Consider the following 21,857-nt stretch of genomic DNA (forward strand, 5'->3'; position numbering starts at 1 on the left):
TATTTGCCTTTATAGTTGTTCTCCACTTGTGAGTGTATGAGGCAAAGAATTGTTTATTCTTCCACAATAAATTCGCTAAAAAAGTCAATTCAATAAATAGAAACGGTCTCAAACTCCTGAATTGGGGGTTGGGGGGGGGATAAGACGGAGGGTACGAGTAGAAAATATGATTAAAAGGTTAAAAGGAGGCCACGGGTAGAAAAAGGTTAAGAAACGTTGCTGTAAAGAATTCACGCATATTTGCATTTTGACATCAACATTTTCTGTTTCAGGGTCGGCTTAATGTATCTTACGAAGAAAGGAAAAACAAAATGCTCTTTCTTAAGTAACTAGTAGCAGCGGCTGGGGAGTATTTTCCCTCCTCGTAATCGATGAACAATTTTTCGAGTGGTTGCCATAAATTAAGAACACGAAAGGCATAAAATAATTAATAAAAATAATAAGAAAATCGAGTGAACATTTTTCCTTCGTCTTCAATACGTTAATAATACATTTTTTTCTCTCTCTCTCTCTCTCATTTCCGTCCATTTTGTGAAACAACATTCGTTCACTTATCTCTCATATATACTCCATCACTTATCTCTTGGTAAAATATTCCGTCCGAAACGAAATTGGCAAACGAAAAGCATTGTTTACTTCACAAATAAATACACTCTAGTTCCGTTTGTCATAATACTTTGCAATTAACAGAAAAGTAAAGCTCAAAGGAACTGTAGTTAATGAGCTACGCGCCGCGTCTTTGATGCACTCTCTGTAATGGGATAACTCTTTTGAAATACCATCGGATTACTCTTTTCTCAGATTTTACAGGATATAAATATTAACAGTGTAAAAGGCTTGACAGTGCATGAGTGATTGTCGAATAATTATTCAGAGTGACATATATTTCTGTATTCTTAGCATGAATCTGGAGTCCAAAGTTATTACAACTAGTCAAAGTCTTTGAACAACATCGTCGAATTGAGACGTAATAAAATTCAGCATTTAAATTAGCGTTCCTTAGAATAAATATACTCTATGTAGTTATATTTGAAACTTCTCGAGAGAGGGGGCTACCTTTGCATGTGCGTGCGTGTATGGAATCATTTTTTTCCTCCTCAATAAGATATGAATTATTTTCTATATTTTATATCACCTCCATCAAGAGAGCCACCTTTTCTAAACGACTGAGGAGCTGGGGGAAATATATGGTTTTTGAACATTTAATAGTTCAGTAGAGTATGAGTTTATTTATAATACTTTTTAATGCCAACATCGTGCAATATGTCATACCTGTGAATATGAACTAAATAATATACAGCTAGAGACTATTTAGTCCACCACTCTATTAATCCACCATCAGCCATGAGAACTAGGCATTGGGGGGGGGGGGGGGAAGCAAATTGGTCTGGTAATAAATTGTAGTCCACGTTGCAGCTATTTAAGCAGTTTCCATCTTCGCTGATTTCACTGTCTATGAAAGAATATATAAATACTCTTTTCCAAAACATGAAGAATGTCATAAGTATTTTATTAAATAGAGAGTCTAGTTAATTAGTTAATAAATCCCGTCAAAATGTTTATGGCTCACTATGCCATAAGCAACCATTTTAGGTGCGAGTGAAATGCCGGAGTTCTCTCCCCTCGTACACGTGGACCACGGGCATTTTCATGAAATAGACCATGGGCACTTTTAGTGTCATAGATGTTTTTCTCATCATAGACCATGGACGTTCCAGGATTGTTCAGTATAAGTATATCATTTCAAGGATTTCTCAGAACACATGATGATTACTTTAAGTGTCCTCAAAAATGCACATATTGTTTTTCAAGAACTTTCCAGAACATTTAAGTTATTTCAAGAGTTCCACAAAAGGGTGTTAAAGGTTTAAAAACGCTGCTGTAAACGATCCACTAATATTATTAATCATCACGCAAAGAAAATAAACAATTCCAAGATAGTTTTTTTTTTACAAAATTTCCTTTGATGAGTGAAAAATGAGTCTTAACATTTATTTCGAGAAAATTTCGAAGTCCTTACTACTCATAAATGCACAACGAAAAGCTCTCGAAATTCCAACCATTTCCAGTTACTTTCCAAGTAATTTGCTTTGTTTTCGTTCTTTGAGGGGGAAAAATTATATTCATACAAAAATAGAAATTCCAAAACGTTGTTAAATTCTTTATTCAAGAAAACCAATGAAAAGTTCAAAGTGAAACGAACTCTTAGCAAAAGTTCAAACCAGCACACATAACCCCCATCTGGCAAAAAAAAACTGCAACTAAGAGGTTTCAATTAGTGTTAAATTTTCGATAGGCACTCTCTCAAAGAAGCTTTAAATACCGATACGAGTATATACTGCTGCTCTAAAAGATATATTTACTCGAAAACATCCTTTTCACTTTGAACAAGAAGGAAAAGGAGGAGCTCTCAATGAAAATTTTTACCTCTCCGTTTATTTTTTTTTTTCTATTATAAATTATTTAAATTTTTCCATGGGCCGGAAATTGAATCGAGAGCCTTTAGAGTTAGTTCATAATTGAAAGCATCCGAGCATACGTAGCCTCTCTCAATGACGTTAATTAAGTTTCTCTGTAATTCAGATCGAGGGTCTCATGCATAATTAGTTTTAAACAAATTTTCATTTATTTTTTCGTCTTGTTTAAGAAGAAGAAAAAAATTTATACCAGTTCTTCTTTTCTCAGTTCTCGAATGTTGCCGTTTCGTATAAAGAGAGCGTTTCAATAACTATTACAGAGTTGAAAACTTTTAATGAAGGAATTTCGCTATTTTTTCCTCAATGGCGGCCCCCCCACCCCCTCTTCTCCCACTCTTAATTATGTTATTACTTTGTTTGTGTAATTACAAATTAGGATCTAAGAGTAGCTTTAAGGAATGACGTGTGGTTATTTCAGTGGGAGCCGGAATATTGAAAGTATTCATTATAGAAGATGTTATTCTTAACAAGACTTCAGAGCTATTTATATCATATTTTATTATTAAAATAAATATACAGGTTGATAATGAGTTTTTCTTATTTGTAATAATTAAATCAATAAAGATAAATTAGAATATATTTTCTAAGATGATTTGAAATTCGTGTAGAATTAACATACATTCTGATTATTTATGTAAATGTGATTATACAAGGTGTACTATAAATGCTAGCATGGCCTTCATCTCATCAACCGTCCGTCGTAGAAGTATGATTCCAATTTGAAAAGCACTCAACAGGCGTTCAAAAATTTTCTTGTACAAGTTTGGAGAGTAAAAATACAGTGTGTAACAAAATTAAAAAAAATCTCTATACCGTCCTCCTGTGCTCTAACTTCAAATTACAAAATTTTTGCTCTGTCTCTCCTGATGCCAAATAAAAAATCCATGTTTCCAAGTTCAATATTCACAGAGATATTAGAATTCGAAAAATTTAGGGAAGAACAGCGTTGAATGCGATTAACAGCGTAAAAAACATTTTGCCCGCATCTAACGCTGTTCTTTCTAAAATTTCCTCCGTTTTTCGAATTCGAATATCTCCGAGTATTGCACGTAGAAATATGGGGTTTTTTGCTTCAGGAGAGATAGGGCAACAAGTTTATAATTGAAAATTGGAGGACAACAGGACCGTACAAAAATCTAGCTTTTTTTTTTAATTTTGTTACAAATGTATTGTACACACTGTATACTGTATTTTCATACACACTGTGTTTTCACTCTCGAAACTGGTACATGGTGATTTTTGAACACCTTTTGAGCATTTTCTTAAATTGAAACTATACCTCTACGATGGACTGTTGGTGAGATAAAGGCCTCATTAACACGTACAAGACACCCTGTATAATCGCTTCATTTTTTGTCAACGCGCTTTGAACTGTTGTACCGCACATCGAATTTTTATATATTTTACCCTCTTCGTTCGCCTTTAACGGTTTTAATTGGTTTTTAATGATTATTTTTTTAAATGTTAAGACCTGAGGTATACATATGTGTATCTAACCCAAATGTTCCTAGTAAGAATATATTGGCAATAATTAATTAATTAATTTCCTTTTAAAGGGCACAAAAACAACTAATTAATCAAAAAACGTTTTCAATAGTTTGGCTCAAGTATGACGAGGTATGAGTGTGTGAGTGTGTGCGTTTATACTGGATACTTAACGGCCACTAAACTTGAATTATTTCGGTTTTTTTCGGAGGACTCAGTGTCCCTTGGAGGCACACAGTGCGTCCCTTTCTGTAACTTTTTTCTTTTTTTTTTTGTATTTTTCCTTTTGAATTTTTTCTTTTTTGTATTTTTTTCAGTGATTGCATAATGTAAAAGCGTATGTTTTTGGAAATTTAAAAAAAATTTAAAAATTACCAGAATAGTCATATTTGAGTAAACTGAGTTAATTTTGACAAAAAAAAATATATATATGTATTTATACATACATTTATTTATATTTATTTATTTATACATGTTACCGCCAAAGCCCGTAGAGCGGCCAATTCGCGACGGGGCTGCCCATTTCGTGAACTGGCCAAGAGTTTTGGCCGAATCCGAATTGCAGAAATAATTCGGACTTTCACCGGCTATTTCACGAAGTGGAGATCCCTGGCCAAAGCTTGGTGTGCTGATGTAAGATGCTCCGGTAGGAGATAAATCCATTTTTTTTAATCGCAACGTGATATACTGTACATGTCTATATGCAGCAGCTGTGTATTGGATTAGCTCCACGTGATGAGGAAACGAAAGTGAAATTGGAAAGAAAAAGCTATTAAAATGATTATATAAACATAGTTTTTTCTGCAGTTTCTGCATTTTGGAGAAAAATATATTACCGTATCGTGACTGCAGTTTAATGGTTCCCCATAGCTAACGTGGAAATAACTATCACGAAAAAACACTCAAACTTGACGATCACAAATCATGTCTTTTGTTGTCGGACTTTGGCAAGGGATCACCGGCTCCTTCGCGAACTAGCTGGCCAATTGGTCATTATTTAACGAAATTGGCGAATTCACGAAGTGGCTGGCCCCGTCGCGAATCGGCAAATTTTGGGCTTTGTGCAGTGACATACGATTATTATAGCACCGATTTAGGATATTGCCAAAATGCCTCGAAAAATTCAGAAAATTCCTGGTACAGGCAATGCATGACTCAAAAAAGCTTGAAAATCCCCTGATCTACAATATTGTCTAAATTAATGCCATTATGTCAAATAATGTCTCGTGCTCATGTGTGTGTGTGTGTGTGTGTGGGTGTGTGACTCTTTTAAATCTCATTCCTGTTTCTAATAGAGTTGAATTGGGAAAAATAATTATCAGCAAAAAATTTGTATAATAGCTACCGGACATGCCAGATACTTTCAGAATAATTTTAGAGATTGTAGCGACCTCGATTGTAAAGAGAAATGCGTATACTTGTAGCTGGGACTAGCGCAGTTTCGAGTAGTATCCTATATGCATGAATTGTACTCTTAGTATGAGAAAGCAACATATGAATGTAATATATCTGGCTCACGTGTGGAATAATGCATTTGCGTCAAGTTGCATTGCCATATCCGTAACGCGTGTTAGATGTCCACTCTAGTCAGATACATAAGTTATTGACATGGACGTCTGTCGGTTGAAGTCTAATGTACCACCGGCTGTGAATATCTCCAACCGCATGAATTATACTCGTGTACATACGTATGATATATAATTGCTCATCTTATCGGGAAAGGAGTAATCATTATGATAGTGGGAACTAGGCTATCATGATTTATAAACGCATTAATGATATATGTGATAGCTAATTGCATTGTTTTTGTGCTTCTTTTTTTAGATGTCCACTGTCCGGCTCTGCAATCAGTTGATCACAATCGCGTCATGGCAGTCGAAGGTAACAAGATGCACAGCAAGGCACGATTCGCTTGTATGGAAGGCTACATATTGGTAGGTCCAGAAGAGATCACTTGCCAGGCATCGGGTCAGTGGTCTGAAGAAGCACCGCACTGTGAAAGTAAGAATGGTGGCATTGAAGTAATAGTTAATATTGAAAGCTGATTTTCTAAAATATCGAATTAAGTTAGTGTATGAAAGGTTCTGCCGCACAGAAAGCAGCCCGCATTACATTCGCAGATCACCTAAATGGCCCGCGTCATATTCACATACCGCTTAAGTTGCCCGCGGCTCCCAAGCACTTAGGGCGGCCCCGAAGTACAACTCCAGATAACTCAACAAGGCCCACGGTACAACTGCAGATCGCCCAAGTGGTCCGCAGCACACTTACAGATCCGTTAAGAGGCCCGCGACACGTTTGTAAACCAATAAAGTAGCCCATACTCACCTAAAGGTTGAACACCCTTGACGTAAACAGAGTCCAACATTTTAGCTCGTAATGCAAATCATCGCTAGTTTATAGAATGAAAATTTGCTCTAACTTTTTGCTCGTATACCGAAACACTCGTTAACCAATTCCCTCGTAAACCGAAGTTCCACTGTATTTAATGTTTGGCTCCTCTGAACAACTGAACATAACCCCCCTCCTGAAACACTTGTAGAACCTGATTATTTTCGGTATACCCGACACCCGCAAATGGTTTTTGAAATGAACATGACTGTGTCCCTTAGATCCCACACTTGGTTTTATTGTACGGTCCCACACTTTTGTTCATATTCGTAAACGCTTCTCTAAACCTCGCATTTGAATGCATATTGGCACAAGGTCCTCTACGCACCCTAAAATAGGGAGCCCCGAACTCATTGTATAACCTGATTCTCTTCGTTATGTGTCTGACCTCGCACATATTTCTAGTCATTGTATATGAATGCACACACACGTGACTAGGGGTCTTTTAGGTCTCTTGATAGGGACCCCAATTACTATTTCTTTCTTCTTGTAACTCATAATTTTCTCTGGCACAACCACGCCTTCTAGGGCAATGGGCTTATATCTCGTAAAAACGTAAAAGACAGAGACTAGTCGTGCTTGGTCAAGCGTTGATCCGGGGGGGGGGGGGGTGACGATCGCCCATCCCAAGGGCTAAATTTGTCTGTTACGTATAATACTGGCTGATCCGATGCTTATACAACAAATCGCTTCTCTGACACATCGCTCTGGAACCGCCTATTCATAGCTGAAGATGTCTGCCGTCTGCCTAGGCTTCATTCGTAGCTGAAGATACTTGCGTCCACTCCATTCATAGCTGAAAATATCTGCCTCCACTTCATTCTCAGCTGAAAATATCTGCCTCCCCTTCAATCTCAGCTGAAGATTCCAGCTTTCGCTCCATTCGTAGCAAAGGATGTTTGCCTTCTCTCAGGCGAGTATTCAGAGGTGGGCGGTGGAATCGACCACACCCTCCTAAGAACCAAATAATATCGGAAAATTTTCCTGTCCCGTATAACACGGGACGATGAAACTAACTACCCACAATTCTTCTCTCCCATCACATCGTCCTTGATCCGCTCCTGTGCTCGGTCAGTCCTGTTATGCATTTAATGATGAAACATTGAAAGAGCGTGGAAATAAAAGAAATTTCCATCAAAAACACTACCCGGAAGATCATCTCCATCGATTGACATCAGCAGGAAGATGTGAAGACCTCGTGACTGCCCCCCGCGCACGCGAAAATCGGGAGAGAATCGCAAGTTCAGCAAAAATCACCATTTCACAGATGGTCGGGAAAAAGACGGGGAAAAAAAACAGATGAGAAATGATTGGGAAGCGTGAGTTGAGATGAAAATATTACACACACGTCTATTAAAACCCACATTGCACACACACAGAGCAGATAAAAGAGGAATATCTGTTATCCACGTCATCCATTAACATCAGAGTCAAAAACACAAACAAGTCCATTAAGGACAAGAACACACACACACGCAGATGGAAATTAATGAGTTATTGCGCAGTAAGAACGAGCTAACACTGTGCTGAGCGGAGAGAAATGAATGAAATGAGAGATGAGAAAGCAAAACGGGTTTAATTCATACGAATGCCAAAGCTGGAATAAGACAGCCAGAATTCATTATTGTATCGTGCAAATGGTAACACATTGACTAACTGTGTCATAAAACCCACGTTTTCTTTCATTTAAACTGTGATGAGAAAAATATCCGAAAAAATTTATATTATATTATTTATTTCAATGTCTCTATATTATTTTATGGGCATAATGTAAAATATACATGCTGATCTCATGGCCCGCGGGTCAAATGTGGCCCTCGAACTAACCTAACATGTTGAACCATGACCTCAAGCCTAATTTTTCAAAACTGAACTAAGCAGCACATTTCCAGATCGCTGAAATGGCACACGGCACGATTTGAGTGACCTGCGGCGTGACACATTTCCTGCGACACAGTTCCAGAGCGTTTAGGTAAGTGACCCGTGGCGTATATAGATCACTTAAGCGGCCGAACATCACTTAGCCGTCTCGAGATTTCCAGATAAGTGGTACTCACGGTACCTTCCCAAACACTTAAGGGAAGCTCGGCACAGTTCAAAATCTCTCGAGCGGCCCGCGGTACATTCCCAGATAGCTTAAGGTGATCAATGCAGTGGGAGTGGTTTTGTCGTGGCCCGCCGATAAAATGATCGGCGAAGATCGATTGAGAAAATAGTTGATAACGTTAAAAACCGATTTAATCTAGAACAAATGCAAGAAATAATTTCGGAAAACATTGACGAAACTCAGAATTAATTAAATGGATAATTTTAGAGTTTCTCAAACAATTTCTCTCTCAGAATTAATATAAAAAATTACTTATAAATCAATGACAGAAATGATTTTGTATTTTCTGATAGAAATTATTTCACAATCAATAAGAGAGAGAGAGAGAGGAAATTGCTTTGTTTATTTTTTGGGGCTGTATTTGGTCTTTGACAATATTTTAGAATGTAATTGGCAACTTTGATTGCCTCTGACAATAATTTTGGCTGTAATAGGCGACGTTGATTGTCAAACTATTTTTGTAATTGTCAACTTTTCCTGCTTTTGATAATTTCTTGGACTTTCTTGCTTTCTTTGGACTTTGGCAAGTTTTTGGCTGTGATTGGAAACTTCCCATGTTTCTTAAAATAATTTTGGCTGTAATTGGCATTTTTCTCTTGCCCTTGACACTGACAAAACAATGCACAGGTGCACACTCTATATGCGGTAACTTTGCTTGTCCTTTAGTGCCGTCTTACCGCATGAGTTCCCCGGGCTGAAGAGAAGAGGAGGACTCGCAAAAATGAGAGATCTGGTTGAAATTTTCGAAAGTAATCGTATATATTTACCACACAGGGAAGGTTTCAAGAAAAATCACTTGGCCCCGATGCCTCCCCACGATGCTCTTAAGAAGGCCCTGTTACCCTTGACAATAATTTTGGCTGCAATTAGCAACTTTACTTGCAATTTTTAGCGATAATTAATTATATCCCGTATGGATATCGATTTCCAATATTTTTATGAAAGAAATATAGTCAGAATAGTCATGCATCGTTGTATGTATTGATACTTTTCTATCAGAACACCTTTCGTGGGCCACATGGATCCCCTTGGCTGGCCATATTTGACTCCTGAGCCGGAGGATGTTCACCTTTGCCTTAAATAATTATTGCTCTAAAATATTTCCAACATTTACTCAAATCTCAAAATTATAAAACTTTTATAGTGTAATCCCGGTCTAATACTTTTATGAAATAATTTAATGCTGAGATTCTTGAGCTATGCGTCACGACTCAAACTTGATTCTCAGGGCTTCTGAGATGTGTCGTACAAATCCACTCACAGCCAGGGATTCCTGAGCTTTTTTTTTTAGACAGAGCGCAACTCCGGTCTATCGCCATGGGCAATTTACTACCAATTGAGTTGTGCCGGAAGTTTAAGTTTGTGTACCTAACAGTCTGAGTGCGTATATGGTGTTGTGCGTGAATTAGTGCTGCAGTCTGCATTTGAAATTGTGAGTAAATTGTAATGATTGAACATTTGTAGTGTTTTTGCTCTCTGTGGCGAAACTTTTTTAACGGGGAGATCAGCTCACATTCGCGCCTCGAAGTTGAAAACCACAGAAAACCAGCTTCAGCCGACCACCACTGTGGCGACGGTGGGATTCGAACCCGGGACATTGCGGCGCGAGTCTGTCACTATGACCACCGACGACGACAGTGGCTTTTTAATGAGTATGCAAATAACACGAACAAGAAAACTTCTTTATTATGAATTTTTGGCCTATATCAAGCAATCTCTAATCCTCTGCCTATTGGCTTTGGCTCTTGCTACCATTACGGTATCGCTATAGTTGCTTCAATGCGAGCTATCTGTAGAAACAAATTTTCAGACTGATGGTAAAATATTTGGGCACAATAGGTTTTGGCGGTCACTCTTTGAGACTTATGAGTCCCCCGATGCGAGTCCGTCACTATGACGACTCGACCACCACGGCAGCGGATTCTTGGTCGCGATTCAAACTTGATTCACAGGGGCTTCCGAGAAATGTAGTACAAATCCACGAGTCATTAAAATTCTTTTCTTACAGACCTGATATAGAATGCACTCCGTATAAGTGGATAAGAGAGGAAAGGGGACATCTGAAATAGGGAATTGACTCAATCAACTTCCTGACTTATGAAAGGGGGAAACAAATTAATGAGTAATTTGGTTTTTTCCCAGGAAATCCAATTTGAAAAAAAGAGGATTGTAAAAAAAAATTATTTAAGATGGGAATAAAAATCCTGAAAAGAAATCTTTATTTCCTTGTTAAATTCAATTGTTTTTTTTTTACCCGTCATTATATCATCTCTCACTGAAGAGGGGAGTAATGGGTTTTCTTATACACGCTAGTATCCATGAATTCAGGGGAATAGATACAAAATGTGAATTTGCAGAAGAATTATTCGATGGAAGTCTATCGGAATTAGCCAAGGGCATCAACAGGGTTATAAAGCAGATTATATTGCTTAGCTGATGGGCCAAATATAATGTTTTAAAAATTATTTGATAGCCAGAGATTTCTTTAAAACGATTACAAAGTGAAAGTATGACAAGAAAAATTTCATTTTGGTATGCCAAACAGCACAGGCACTTATTCATTTTCTTTTCAAGACTTCTCAGGCTTCTTCTACGACTGGCAGGTTCTGCTTTCAGGAAAATTTTCAAGCATGCACGCTACATACGTGAGCCAAACCACGCCTAGCGAACCAATCCCTAGCTTTATTCGTCAACGCGCGAAAAATCATGGTCGGATACTTTTTGAACAAACCTCGTATGTGTGTATGTGTACCTCAGTTCTCTCAACTTGAAAAAAAAATCACCAAAACCATTTAAAACCGTTAACAACAAAGGTACCTCTGGAGCGAAGAGGTCATTGTAACCACGTATTTATTTATTCATATACGTTTAAAAACAATTTTAAACGTTTTAAAAAAATTAATTCAAAGTTTTTTTTAATTGAATAATTTTTGAATTGAAAATTTGAATTTAAACTAAAAATGACACATGCAGGTAATCTTTTTTTTTTAAATTTAGATGAATTTATTAACTCCTAGATATATTCAAAAGAAGAAGTGCCCATTACCTCGTTTACTTTTTCCTGGGGTAGAATAATCGTTTTATGAGCCTCTGACATATGCATGGAAAATTGGGGAAAAAAATTGATTTTTTTTTTATTAAGAATGTCCACTCACACAGAGCATGGCCCCACACAGTCTGACAGGGCTTCATCACGAGGATTCTGCATTATATTATTATTGTTTCTTCGTTTTCTCACAATATAAGCTCACCATTCAGGATGACCCAAATTGTTTGCACAGCGTATATCTCTGCAACCGTTTATTTTGAATGCACGTTAGTTACAGAAAGTTTCCAGTTGGCGTGCGGTTACTGAATATTCATAAAAAAGTGGAAAAAAAACTTTTTGTGTAGACCTCTCGAATGCCTTTCGAAATGACAACTTTTAAGCCAACGAAAACATGCCAAACACAGTTGTAAGTTGCTAATGGTAGTTATTTACTATCTCAATAAGTACGAATTTTATTTCTGCAAACAACTTTTCAGAGCGGGATCTTTATTTGAATAATTGGAACTTTTAGCACATGGGGAACTGTATGAAAAGTCTATTTCTTTATTTTTTTTATGTATTTACTCCTCAACCAAATTTTGTGGCATTAAAGCCCCGTTCACATGTGTTAGATTGGGTGTCACTTTGGTGATAATTACCGGCATGGCAACTTTTTTCCCCTCGTAGGGGGAAAAAAAGTGGGAGAAAAGCTCATCTTTTTTGGGGTGAATTGGTGGTCGACACCGTTTTCTCCCATAATCCTTTGTGCCGCGAAAACTACTGTAAGCTCCTTCGTCAACCATCTTGAATCAAGACGGCCAACTTCCGTTCACTCCGTTCTTCCGTCTCACTTCCGTTCAACCCACGTAACCAGTGACGACTTCCGGAAAGAAGAGCCAGATTACCGGCATAAATTAAACGTCATGTGAATGGTTTGTAGCGAAAATCCCCGTTACCGGGAACTTCCCGGGGTGTTTTATTGCACATGTGAACTGGGCTTAAGTAACTGCGCGTTATTTGGAAAGTTTTTGAGAGCATACTTCTTGCTGAGATATCTGTTGTGCAAACAATTTCGGACAGCCTGTAGAGGGGACCAATGAAAAGTCTGGCCTGGGAAACCCACCAAACATCCCATCATAGGGAGCACTGCTGTGAGATGTGGGGACCATGATACTGAGTGGCAATCAATACTTATACTCTATACAGGTATACATGGTTATTCCATGGATTCCTCTTGCCGCATTTTACTGGCGAACTGTTGATCCTAAAGACACATACTTCCAATACTAAGAAAAAAGTATCTAACTAACGTGTAGGCCTCACATACATACATCAATCATGGTGTAAGGGTGTGTATAGTTATCAAAATAAAAAAATAATAGCTTTTTATTTGGTCACCGTCCTAAAAACCCCATCTGGGAAAACTTGTTGCCTTGTCTTGCCTGAAACAACAGAGAAGCTTCCACGTTTCTATATTCGTAGAGATATTTGCATGTAAAAATCGAAGGAAATTTGGAAAAGAACAGCATAAACTAACGGACAACGCTTCCTCCCCCTGATTTTTATGATGTTTTTTCCCAACTTTCCTGCAATTTTTGAATTCAAATATATCTGCGAGTATTGCACTTAGAAGTGTAGAATTTCTTATGTTCGTCTCAGGAGAGATAGGACAACAACTTTTTAATTTGGTTTTTGAAGACAGGGTCTCCGTATAAAAAGTAAATTTTTATATTTTAATAATCAGATTAAAACCCTTTGCAACATGAATAGCATCCGAGCTCTACCACGTTATTTGGATAATTTTTCCAATAGCAAGTATGCTTCTAGGATCAACAATTCACCAGTAAAATGCGCCAATCGGAATTATGGAATCACCCTGTGTTTTTACTGATCGCTTTTGATGATTCTTTTCCTTCCAGTTATCCATTGTCCAACACTTGCACCAGACTCGATCCATCTGCACGTTAGCACTAGGAATAAGTCATACGGTACAAGAGTATATTTCTCTTGTCCGATGGGATTCAAGCTCGTCGGACCACCGCACAGCAACTGCCAGAAAACGGGAAACTGGTCTGAAAAGTTACCGACTTGTAAACGTATGTATAATTATTAACTATTGGTGGTTACGGTGAGTATCGGATGAGAAATAGTAAATGATCCTTTGCCTGATATAATTACAGAAGGAAACAAAAGGGAAAAGGCCAATAAACAAAACCACAAAATTCCTAACGCGTTTTAAAGCAAACAATGTGTGCCGTCTTCGGAGGATAAATGCCGGGTATTTCAAAACTGATGGCGCAGACGTTAGAAGGTGATAGGACACAACTAGACAAGCACAAATCACCGTACATCTCATGCCCGGAACTAAAGTGGCTAATCGCTAGAGGGCGGTATGTGCCGTGTCATGAAATGGTGAGAATCAAGATGGACAGTGACAGACTGAAAGGGCAGCGATGAATTTAAGGAACTTTTTTTATTCAACAACTTCCAATTACACAGAGATATCACAGCAACTGCTGAAAATTGCAGCCGCCAATAGTGACACGGGCTTCTCATCATCGATGTATAGTGACCGAGGGATAACATCGACGTAAACAACATACATATCTCGTGAACTGTATTTATTGCGTTCGCTGGAAAGCACTCTCTAGCACTTAACTACTTGAGTTCCGGGCATGGGTATTGTGGTGATTTGTACTTGTCAAGTTATTTCCTATCACCCCAAAATCATGTTCCATGAGTTTTGAAAACCCGTCTAGTTAGCGCGAGCAATCAGCGTGATGTGGATATATTTATCTTCAGAAGACGGCACCCATTGTTCGTGTCGAAACGCGTTAGGGATTTCGTGATTTTTTTTCTTTTCATTTGTCTTCATTTGTTTCCTCTTGTTAAAATCGAATGTTTCAGATAATCTCTCGTTCATTTTCGATTTTATAGATCACGAAACAAACTTTTTTTCCTTTATTTTTTTTTCATTTTCAGCAATAACATGCAAACCTCCAATGACTCCATTGAACGGGAGAGTTCTGGACACGGGAAGGTATTTATCTGGCGATTTCGTTCAATACACTTGCAATGCAGGTCACGTGCTCGTCGGAGAATCTGTGTCGATTTGCAACGATCACGGTGTATGGACTCAACCACCACCTCTCTGTGAGTATAACATGAAATAGAGTCTTTTTTTTTTTTTTTTTTTCAAGTGTAACTTCTTTGTGAAGGGTGCGAATTTTCAAATGCGCGTCAGAAAAACGCGTAAATGACGTGATACTTTCCTTCCCTCAATGACAAAAAGTGAAATGGAGAAACGGAAATGACGTAAACTTTCCTTTCACTCAAAAACCGGTTCCGTTGGTGGAATTACGTTGGATTGGTGGTATCTCTACGAAACTCCGGTCATGTACGATTTGCAGAAAAATAAAGTTTAGTTGGTGTGAAGTTTATATCGGTCATCGCGAGCACGATCGGAAAAATACTGTGGCCACATAAAATATGAACGAACGCATATAACAAAAATTAATGAAAATTTGAAATTAATTCAAGAAATAAATGTGAAATAAACTTAAAAGAACTAATGATAATTTTGACTGGTTGCAGGTATTAAAAATATTAGGGGCGAACTGAAATTAAAACATCAAAAAATGAGGGCCACCCTAATATATATATACACGATATTTATACGTATTGTATATATATAATTTATCATTTATAAAATAATCGATCAAAATATCAATGAGAAACGTAGCCTTAGAATTTATGAAAAAGTGCGGATTTATGCACTGTACAATTCCAGAGAGAGAAATGGTGAAAAAAATTTCAAAATTTTTTTAGGCCTCTATATTTTTGACATGGGGGGCCCCCAATTAATTTGATCTGATCGGTGACGTTGAAATCATGTTCTGTGACTTTGCATTTACAACTCAAAAATCCGAGATGGACAGAGTAATACATGAGTTGCAAATTTTATATTATTATAGAATTTGCATAAAAAAGCAAGCAAATTTTTTTATATATTCATCAAATCTATCTTCCCTTTGAAAAAGCCTCACCACAACGACCACATCAATTCATTGTATTTAAAAGACAGTTACTCAATATCTACATCCGATCTGCAAGACTATTGTACACATTCACAACGTAGGGAACATAGGCGTACGCAGAATTTGGTTTCAATTTTTTTTTCTTCTCGGGGGGGGGGGGTTGCATTTTTTCCTGAAAAATAACACTATAATCTCGGCTTGAGGGGAGTTAAAACCCTAACTTTCTCGAATTACTAGAAAAATATCAGAGCAGTGGTTCACAACTGGGAGTGCCTGGACCCCCCCAGGAGTCCACGGCCTTTTTAGTGAGGGGGATCCATGGCTGAATTGTAGAATTATAAAAAAAATTAAAGCTGAGTTGATAAAATATAAATACTAATACTAAATAAATTGCTTGAAAAAAAAAAGTTTTAATTAAATTAATGCTCAAAAACACCGCCGCAACTTTGGTAGACTGCGGTAGTAATATTATTATTATTTGACAAAAATTGTACTTGTGGTGATATCTCTCGATAGAGAGGAGTATGAAACGTTGTTTTAGTTCAGGAAGTCCAAGCATTGCTATTTACTAGTACTGGATGGAATGCTTTCCATTTTCTGAGAACATTCTCGCTCGCCGTAGTTTCTGTTGCTATAAATGTGACGGGGGGGGGGGGGGTCCATGGAAGTCAACAAAATATCTGGGTGCACGACTAAAAGTATCTTTGAAAAACTGCACTAGACGAATCGTTCTGAAATTTCGGTCGTGTAAACGTTATGTTAGTACCATAGACTTAAGATATAAATAGACCGCGCACGCTATTCATAAAACTTGTCGAACGTGAAGAAAAGATGAGCAGTATTGTCGGGGAAAGAACAGGTTCTGCGCTATTACATTTGGCGCGTTTTCGCAGAAGCTAGGATGTTGCTGTAACGAAATTTGACTCAATTCGATCAAGTTGATGAAAACTTTCCTTCATTTTTTCAATGAATTTCACTCATTTTTATGTGAAATATTTAGGGAGTATCAGATTTGAAAAAATAAATTCTATAAAATAAACAAATATTGGAAAACGGAATTTATTTATTTTCCATTAAGTGATAATTCTTAATAATTTCTTAACACATGGGTTTTTAAATTTTAATTGAATATATAATATTTGAAGGAAGTGAATATAAACAGTATAAATTTCATGAAATAAATTTTTTTGGCACAGTTTTTAATAGCTTTCTAAATATCTATACACACACAGGAAACAAAATATTGTATACAACAAATATATAATGTTTATGTTACTGTAAATTTGATAAATCCGTAGTGCGCGTTATCTTCAGAAATTATGCATAATAGTTGGTAAATATATGCATAATTACCAATATTTTTAGTAAGTTTGATGAATTTCGTAGCATTTATCACTTTTTACGAATGAATCGAATAATTCTCAAAATGAAGTTAGTAAGTTTAATGAATATGGAAAATATCCATGCTGAAATATCACTTTATTTCAACAACTTAGTTCTGTCCGTATGAGATGCGTGCACTACACATATTTCGCCATAAAAATTAAATTAATAATAAATGCGAAGATAGAGAGAGATTTTTTTTCATCGGCTTAGTTCATGTTGGCTTTTGCTGTATTTATCAGCATATGCAAACATAACCGTTACGAAGTGGGGTAAAAATACTATTATTTTTAGAGGTTGTTATGCATTTTTATGCAAAACTGCAATTGTCTAGAGGGGGGGGGGGAAGTTTTCCTCACATTCTATTTAAATAGAATATTTTTCATAAATTTCTCCATCTGAAAAGCATATTTTCTTCCAAGTTGAGCAAAACTCGAATGAACTCACTAGCTCGCCAAATCTCGCCAAATCTTGCGGAGACGTATATTTCAGTTAAAACTTCATAAAACTCACAATTTCAATCATTTATTGCCAAAAATTCTATTAAAACATTTAATAATGATTCATGCCATTTGAATTTTACCAAAACTTGGAACTTTAATTGAATTAAATCCAAAATGGAGTCGTTAGAAACTGAGATTACGTCAGAAATCCATTGCATCGTCAATTTAATATTCCAATTTTTAATTTATAAGAAGGGGAATAAGCAAAAAAGTATTCCTTTGTGAAAGGATAATGTTCCTCCTTTCCTAAACCGTTCAGAACATCCGAAAGCTGCACACGTGGTGACCATTCTAATGAAAAATAAGACAGCACTTGGAGATCGTCATACGAACAGCCATAAGGAAAGCATTGCCAGCGAGATTCCCTGACCAGCCTTTCGACCGGAATCACGTGACTCCGGATCTTTGCTTCACATTGTAACCCCTCGCGCGCACTCTATAGTATTATTACTCTGTGGTTAGTACTCACAATTAAGGTTTTTAACCAATCAGCAACGACTCGACCTGCAGAATACTGATAAAATGATAAAGTTGGTATATTGTTGGTCCTAAGTTGAGTCTATATTTTTGTCTTTTACTCTTGATTGTAGGTAAACCAGCTTGTGAATTTCCAGGGGAGCCATCAAACGGTTTCGTTAGACCGACAAAATTCCACTATGACATCGGAGAGGTCGTCGTCGTCGGCTGTGATTCCGGATTCCGGCTGCTGGGGTTTCAGAACCTTCGATGCACTTCTTCCAGTCATTGGTCGAGTCCTCTTCCCCATTGCAGGCCGTATCTAGCTACACGATAATGTTTAAGTAAGCAGCAATCAAATGGATAGATGGCTATTTGTACCACAAGAAGGACGCTCAGATCACACGGAAACCTCATGCAATGGATCATCACAATGACAGTTTCTGTGACGGAATTTTCTTGTCTAGTCTCGTGTGTTGTGGGGGAAACTCGTCAAGATTCGAATGCTATAGCTTTGTAAATATAAATGTCTCTTTTTGTGTATGTGTGTGTGTGTATCATCTCAAACAGGCTTCTCACTGGAATAGACGCACACGAAAACCAATGAAAAATCAATTCACATTGTTCTGATTTGTTTCCCCCATCTTTGCTTTACTTTCGATAAATCAACTGAGAAGAGTTACGAATTGTGCGTGCAATATCCACTTTTCAAGCCCTGGATGTACATAAAATAAATAAAATGTTAATGACTGTTGGTTGTGAATATTTTCATTTTATGATGTAATTCGTCGTTCTTTCCTTTTAACGATCCACCGAGATATAGGCGATTGAAATCCTTGATTTTTTTTTTCACTTTTCAATCGCCAAGAATGAAATGTTTTAAGAAAGAAACACTTAGATATTCGTAAAAATTGACAAAAAATAAGTTGAATCACCTGTGATTCTAGATCTCCCGAGGAAAACATCCCAAGGTGACATCTTCAAAATGTTTTAAAAAATTATCACTGATTATATTCATTTAAATATGCACAAAAATATAAGAAAATCCGGCGGAATTATTATGGGTTACTCAAAAAAAATATATAAATATTAATAATTTGAATGCCAATAGAGCCCAAGAATGAATTAAAAAATCCCGCGGCCCTAGAGTTTTAGAGTGACGTCATTCAAACAACACACGATAAAGTTAAGGTGCCTGGTATAAGGATACTAGCTATATATATCTAGTGGCTACAGATCAAGTACAGCACAGACAAAGAGATAAAAGGAGAAATTACTATTTCTTCTGGGACAGAAAATAGAAATTAGGAATAGCTGAAGGAAAGAAAGGAGAAGAAAGTGAAAAAAAAGTTTTTTATAGGTGAAATGAAGCAATAAATAACCAACTGTTGTGATTTTTAACAATTGTTTACGACTTTAATAATTGCATTCCACTGCTAATTTTTTTTCATGTGTTTCTAGGTGAGATGAATGTACTCAATATTTTATTTTATAATTTTTTGAAGCGTTGGTACAATTTGGTTGGTTGATTAGAGCGTGGTGCGAATTTTATCAATTTTCTTATTTTTTAATTGAAAGCCGTACAAAAATCATCTTCAATTTCCATTTTTCATTTATAATCATTTTACGGGGGAGTTATAACAGCTGAATTTCTCTCTTGTGTTGCTGATTTACTTATTTTACATATTTCAACTAAACCTTCAATCGATTTTTCCTGATTCCGCATTATAACTACACAGATTAATCACTAAACATTCTAGAAATTGCCACCTATTTCCAAGAAGGTTATTATTTCCGATTGCGTGAACTGATAAACGCTTTCCTCCCAACACCGAAAATAATAATAATAAACAACTAGGAGACAAATTTTTCCCATATTTTTCTATTATTTTATACCGTACGCATTTTCCACTACCACGAACGAGGAGAAAAAAACACACCGCCTCTCTCCTTCTGTTATCAGACTTTAAATAAAAGCTGTCATCGCCCATTAACAGTTAATTGACAGGTTGGAGGGGGAAGGAAAATACGTTTTACGGATGAGAGGTCGAAATGAGAGGATTTTAAGGAGGCGAGATATTTCGGGATTGCCGAAATGAAAGTCATCAAATTGGACGGGATATTTAGTCATTGCCGCTGTAAGCAGGGCAGCAACTAGATGTTTGGTCACCCGGGGCAAGTGCGCATTTTGGTGCCCCCTTGTAATGTTGAACGAGAGGTTTGAGAATAAAATTTGCACCCCCTGGGGTGCAGCGCCCGGGGCACGAGACCCGCTCGCTCCCCTCTAGTTGCGGCCCTGGCTGTAAGAGCTAAATTTAAGAATCTTTTTCCTGAAGAACCTTTAGAACCATTCCTAAGAAAAATTTCTATTCGCCATCTCATGTTTCCTTTGGGACGCCTGTTGTGAAAAACACCGAGTGGAGTGTTTAGGGGAATCGTGCCTTTAAATAGTTTAGATAATTTTCAAAAATCAGCAGTTCAAGAAAAATCATCATTTAGGGGGATAGAATACCCCCTATATAAAAAAGGCTTTCCGCAGCGAGCAGGCGAACCTTCAACATGATACTCACATAGCATGAAAACTCAAGCATTCACCATCTTCACTTCAAAATACGAGACTGGTGGCAGCACCGGCAAGAACACGAAATAACCATAACTCTGACATAATAATTTAATAATTATTTACTCTCGTGATTATATTATATTCACCTTGTTTAGGTTAGAGCCAGATATAAAAACGGAAACACTACACCTTCCTGCATGTTCCGATTCGTTAGAAATACACGCAAAAGAACAGCGTTCGCCGATACGCATCTAGTTTCGTGATTTACGCATCAAAATTCAATATTACTCCTTCAAATTTCGGTGAGGCGTAAATATACTCCTTCACATTTTAGGTAATTTTTTTAGTTATTTCTCTGTTTTTCATAAAAAATGAACCTCTTTTAAAAAAAATACTCCTTAAATTTTTGGAGAGAGGAGTGAAATTACTCTTCAAAATTATTTTTTCGAATAACGTTACTAAGGAATGTGCACGAGGTGCTTTTACGGTAAAGGAAGGGGGTATAGGATGAATAATAAAACGCTTATTAGATGACGTGAAAGTCATGTTTGATCTCTGGAATGGATCAACTATCATAATTATTCCAACCACGTACATAGACATTTCCAGTCGAATACCTTGCCATAACACTCACATCTGTATAAGTGAAGATTCCTTCCCACTGCAATTAGCCTCGCGAATAATCAGATATCAAATACGATTCAGCGTCTCTTCGATGAGATTGGTCGGGACGTCAAACATTATTTCGGCTATGACCATGGTTAAGCCGCGAAGTTTAAGAGATAAATTTTATTATGTACTGTGTGTATAATTGAGTCCAATAATTTAATAGGCGTTTATTGACATTAGGAGCCCAAGCTTGGGCAAATGCCAACCGTTATGATATCCGTTGGTAGCATGTTATGTTATTGATTCAACGGAGGAATTTATTATTCAAATAACGATCAAATACGATGAGATGTCCGTGACTAAACACACCCATCATCCGAGTCTGTCGAATATTGCAAGGTTTTCTCTCATACTGAACAATATTCAATAACTTTTAGAATCCCACTCAGAAAATATTATATGTATATGAAAATGGATAGTTTCTCATTTTTAATTCGGGAGATGGATGGCAACAGCTCTTGAGCACATGACATGCTTTGATTTGGTTTTTTTGGCAGACCATTTAGGTGAAGCTGTGCCAAACAAAACATGCAATTTTCTGTTTTTTGTTTTTATCGTATTTTCCTGCGTATAAAACATTGGAATTTTTGGTGTGCATTATATGTCGCTGTGTTTTATCTGCAGGTCTTTTTTTTCTACGAATTTTCAAACATTAAGAGAAGAAATGCATAATTAACATTTTGTGTGCATGTTAGAATAATATAACATCGATGTAGTTGAACAAAAAATTGATTCAAAATAAAGAAAACTGTTCAGTT

The 21,857-nt window shown here is 36.9% G+C and overlaps 1 protein-coding gene across 1 annotated transcript in view; it reads left to right on the top strand.

The window, feature by feature from the left end:
* LOC149076905 (locomotion-related protein Hikaru genki-like) overlaps nt 1-18,621 on the top strand; it is a 115,353-nt gene extending 96,732 nt beyond the window's left edge. The window contains exons 7-10 of the mRNA XM_089244621.1: nt 5,787-5,963; nt 13,408-13,584; nt 14,471-14,641; nt 18,002-18,621. Coding sequence (XP_089100747.1) covers nt 5,787-5,963; nt 13,408-13,584; nt 14,471-14,641; nt 18,002-18,204 — 728 coding nt within the window. The 3' untranslated portion in view covers nt 18,205-18,621. The remainder of the gene's footprint in view (nt 1-5,786; nt 5,964-13,407; nt 13,585-14,470; nt 14,642-18,001) is intronic.
* The last annotated feature ends 3,236 nt before the right edge of the window (nt 18,622-21,857 follow it).

The sequence above is a fragment of the Pholcus phalangioides genome, unplaced genomic scaffold (assembly GCF_987345545.1).
Source record: "Pholcus phalangioides strain wild (caught in Gottingen) unplaced genomic scaffold, Ppha-v1.0 ptg000015l_1, whole genome shotgun sequence".
Taxonomy (NCBI): domain Eukaryota; kingdom Metazoa; phylum Arthropoda; class Arachnida; order Araneae; family Pholcidae; genus Pholcus; species Pholcus phalangioides.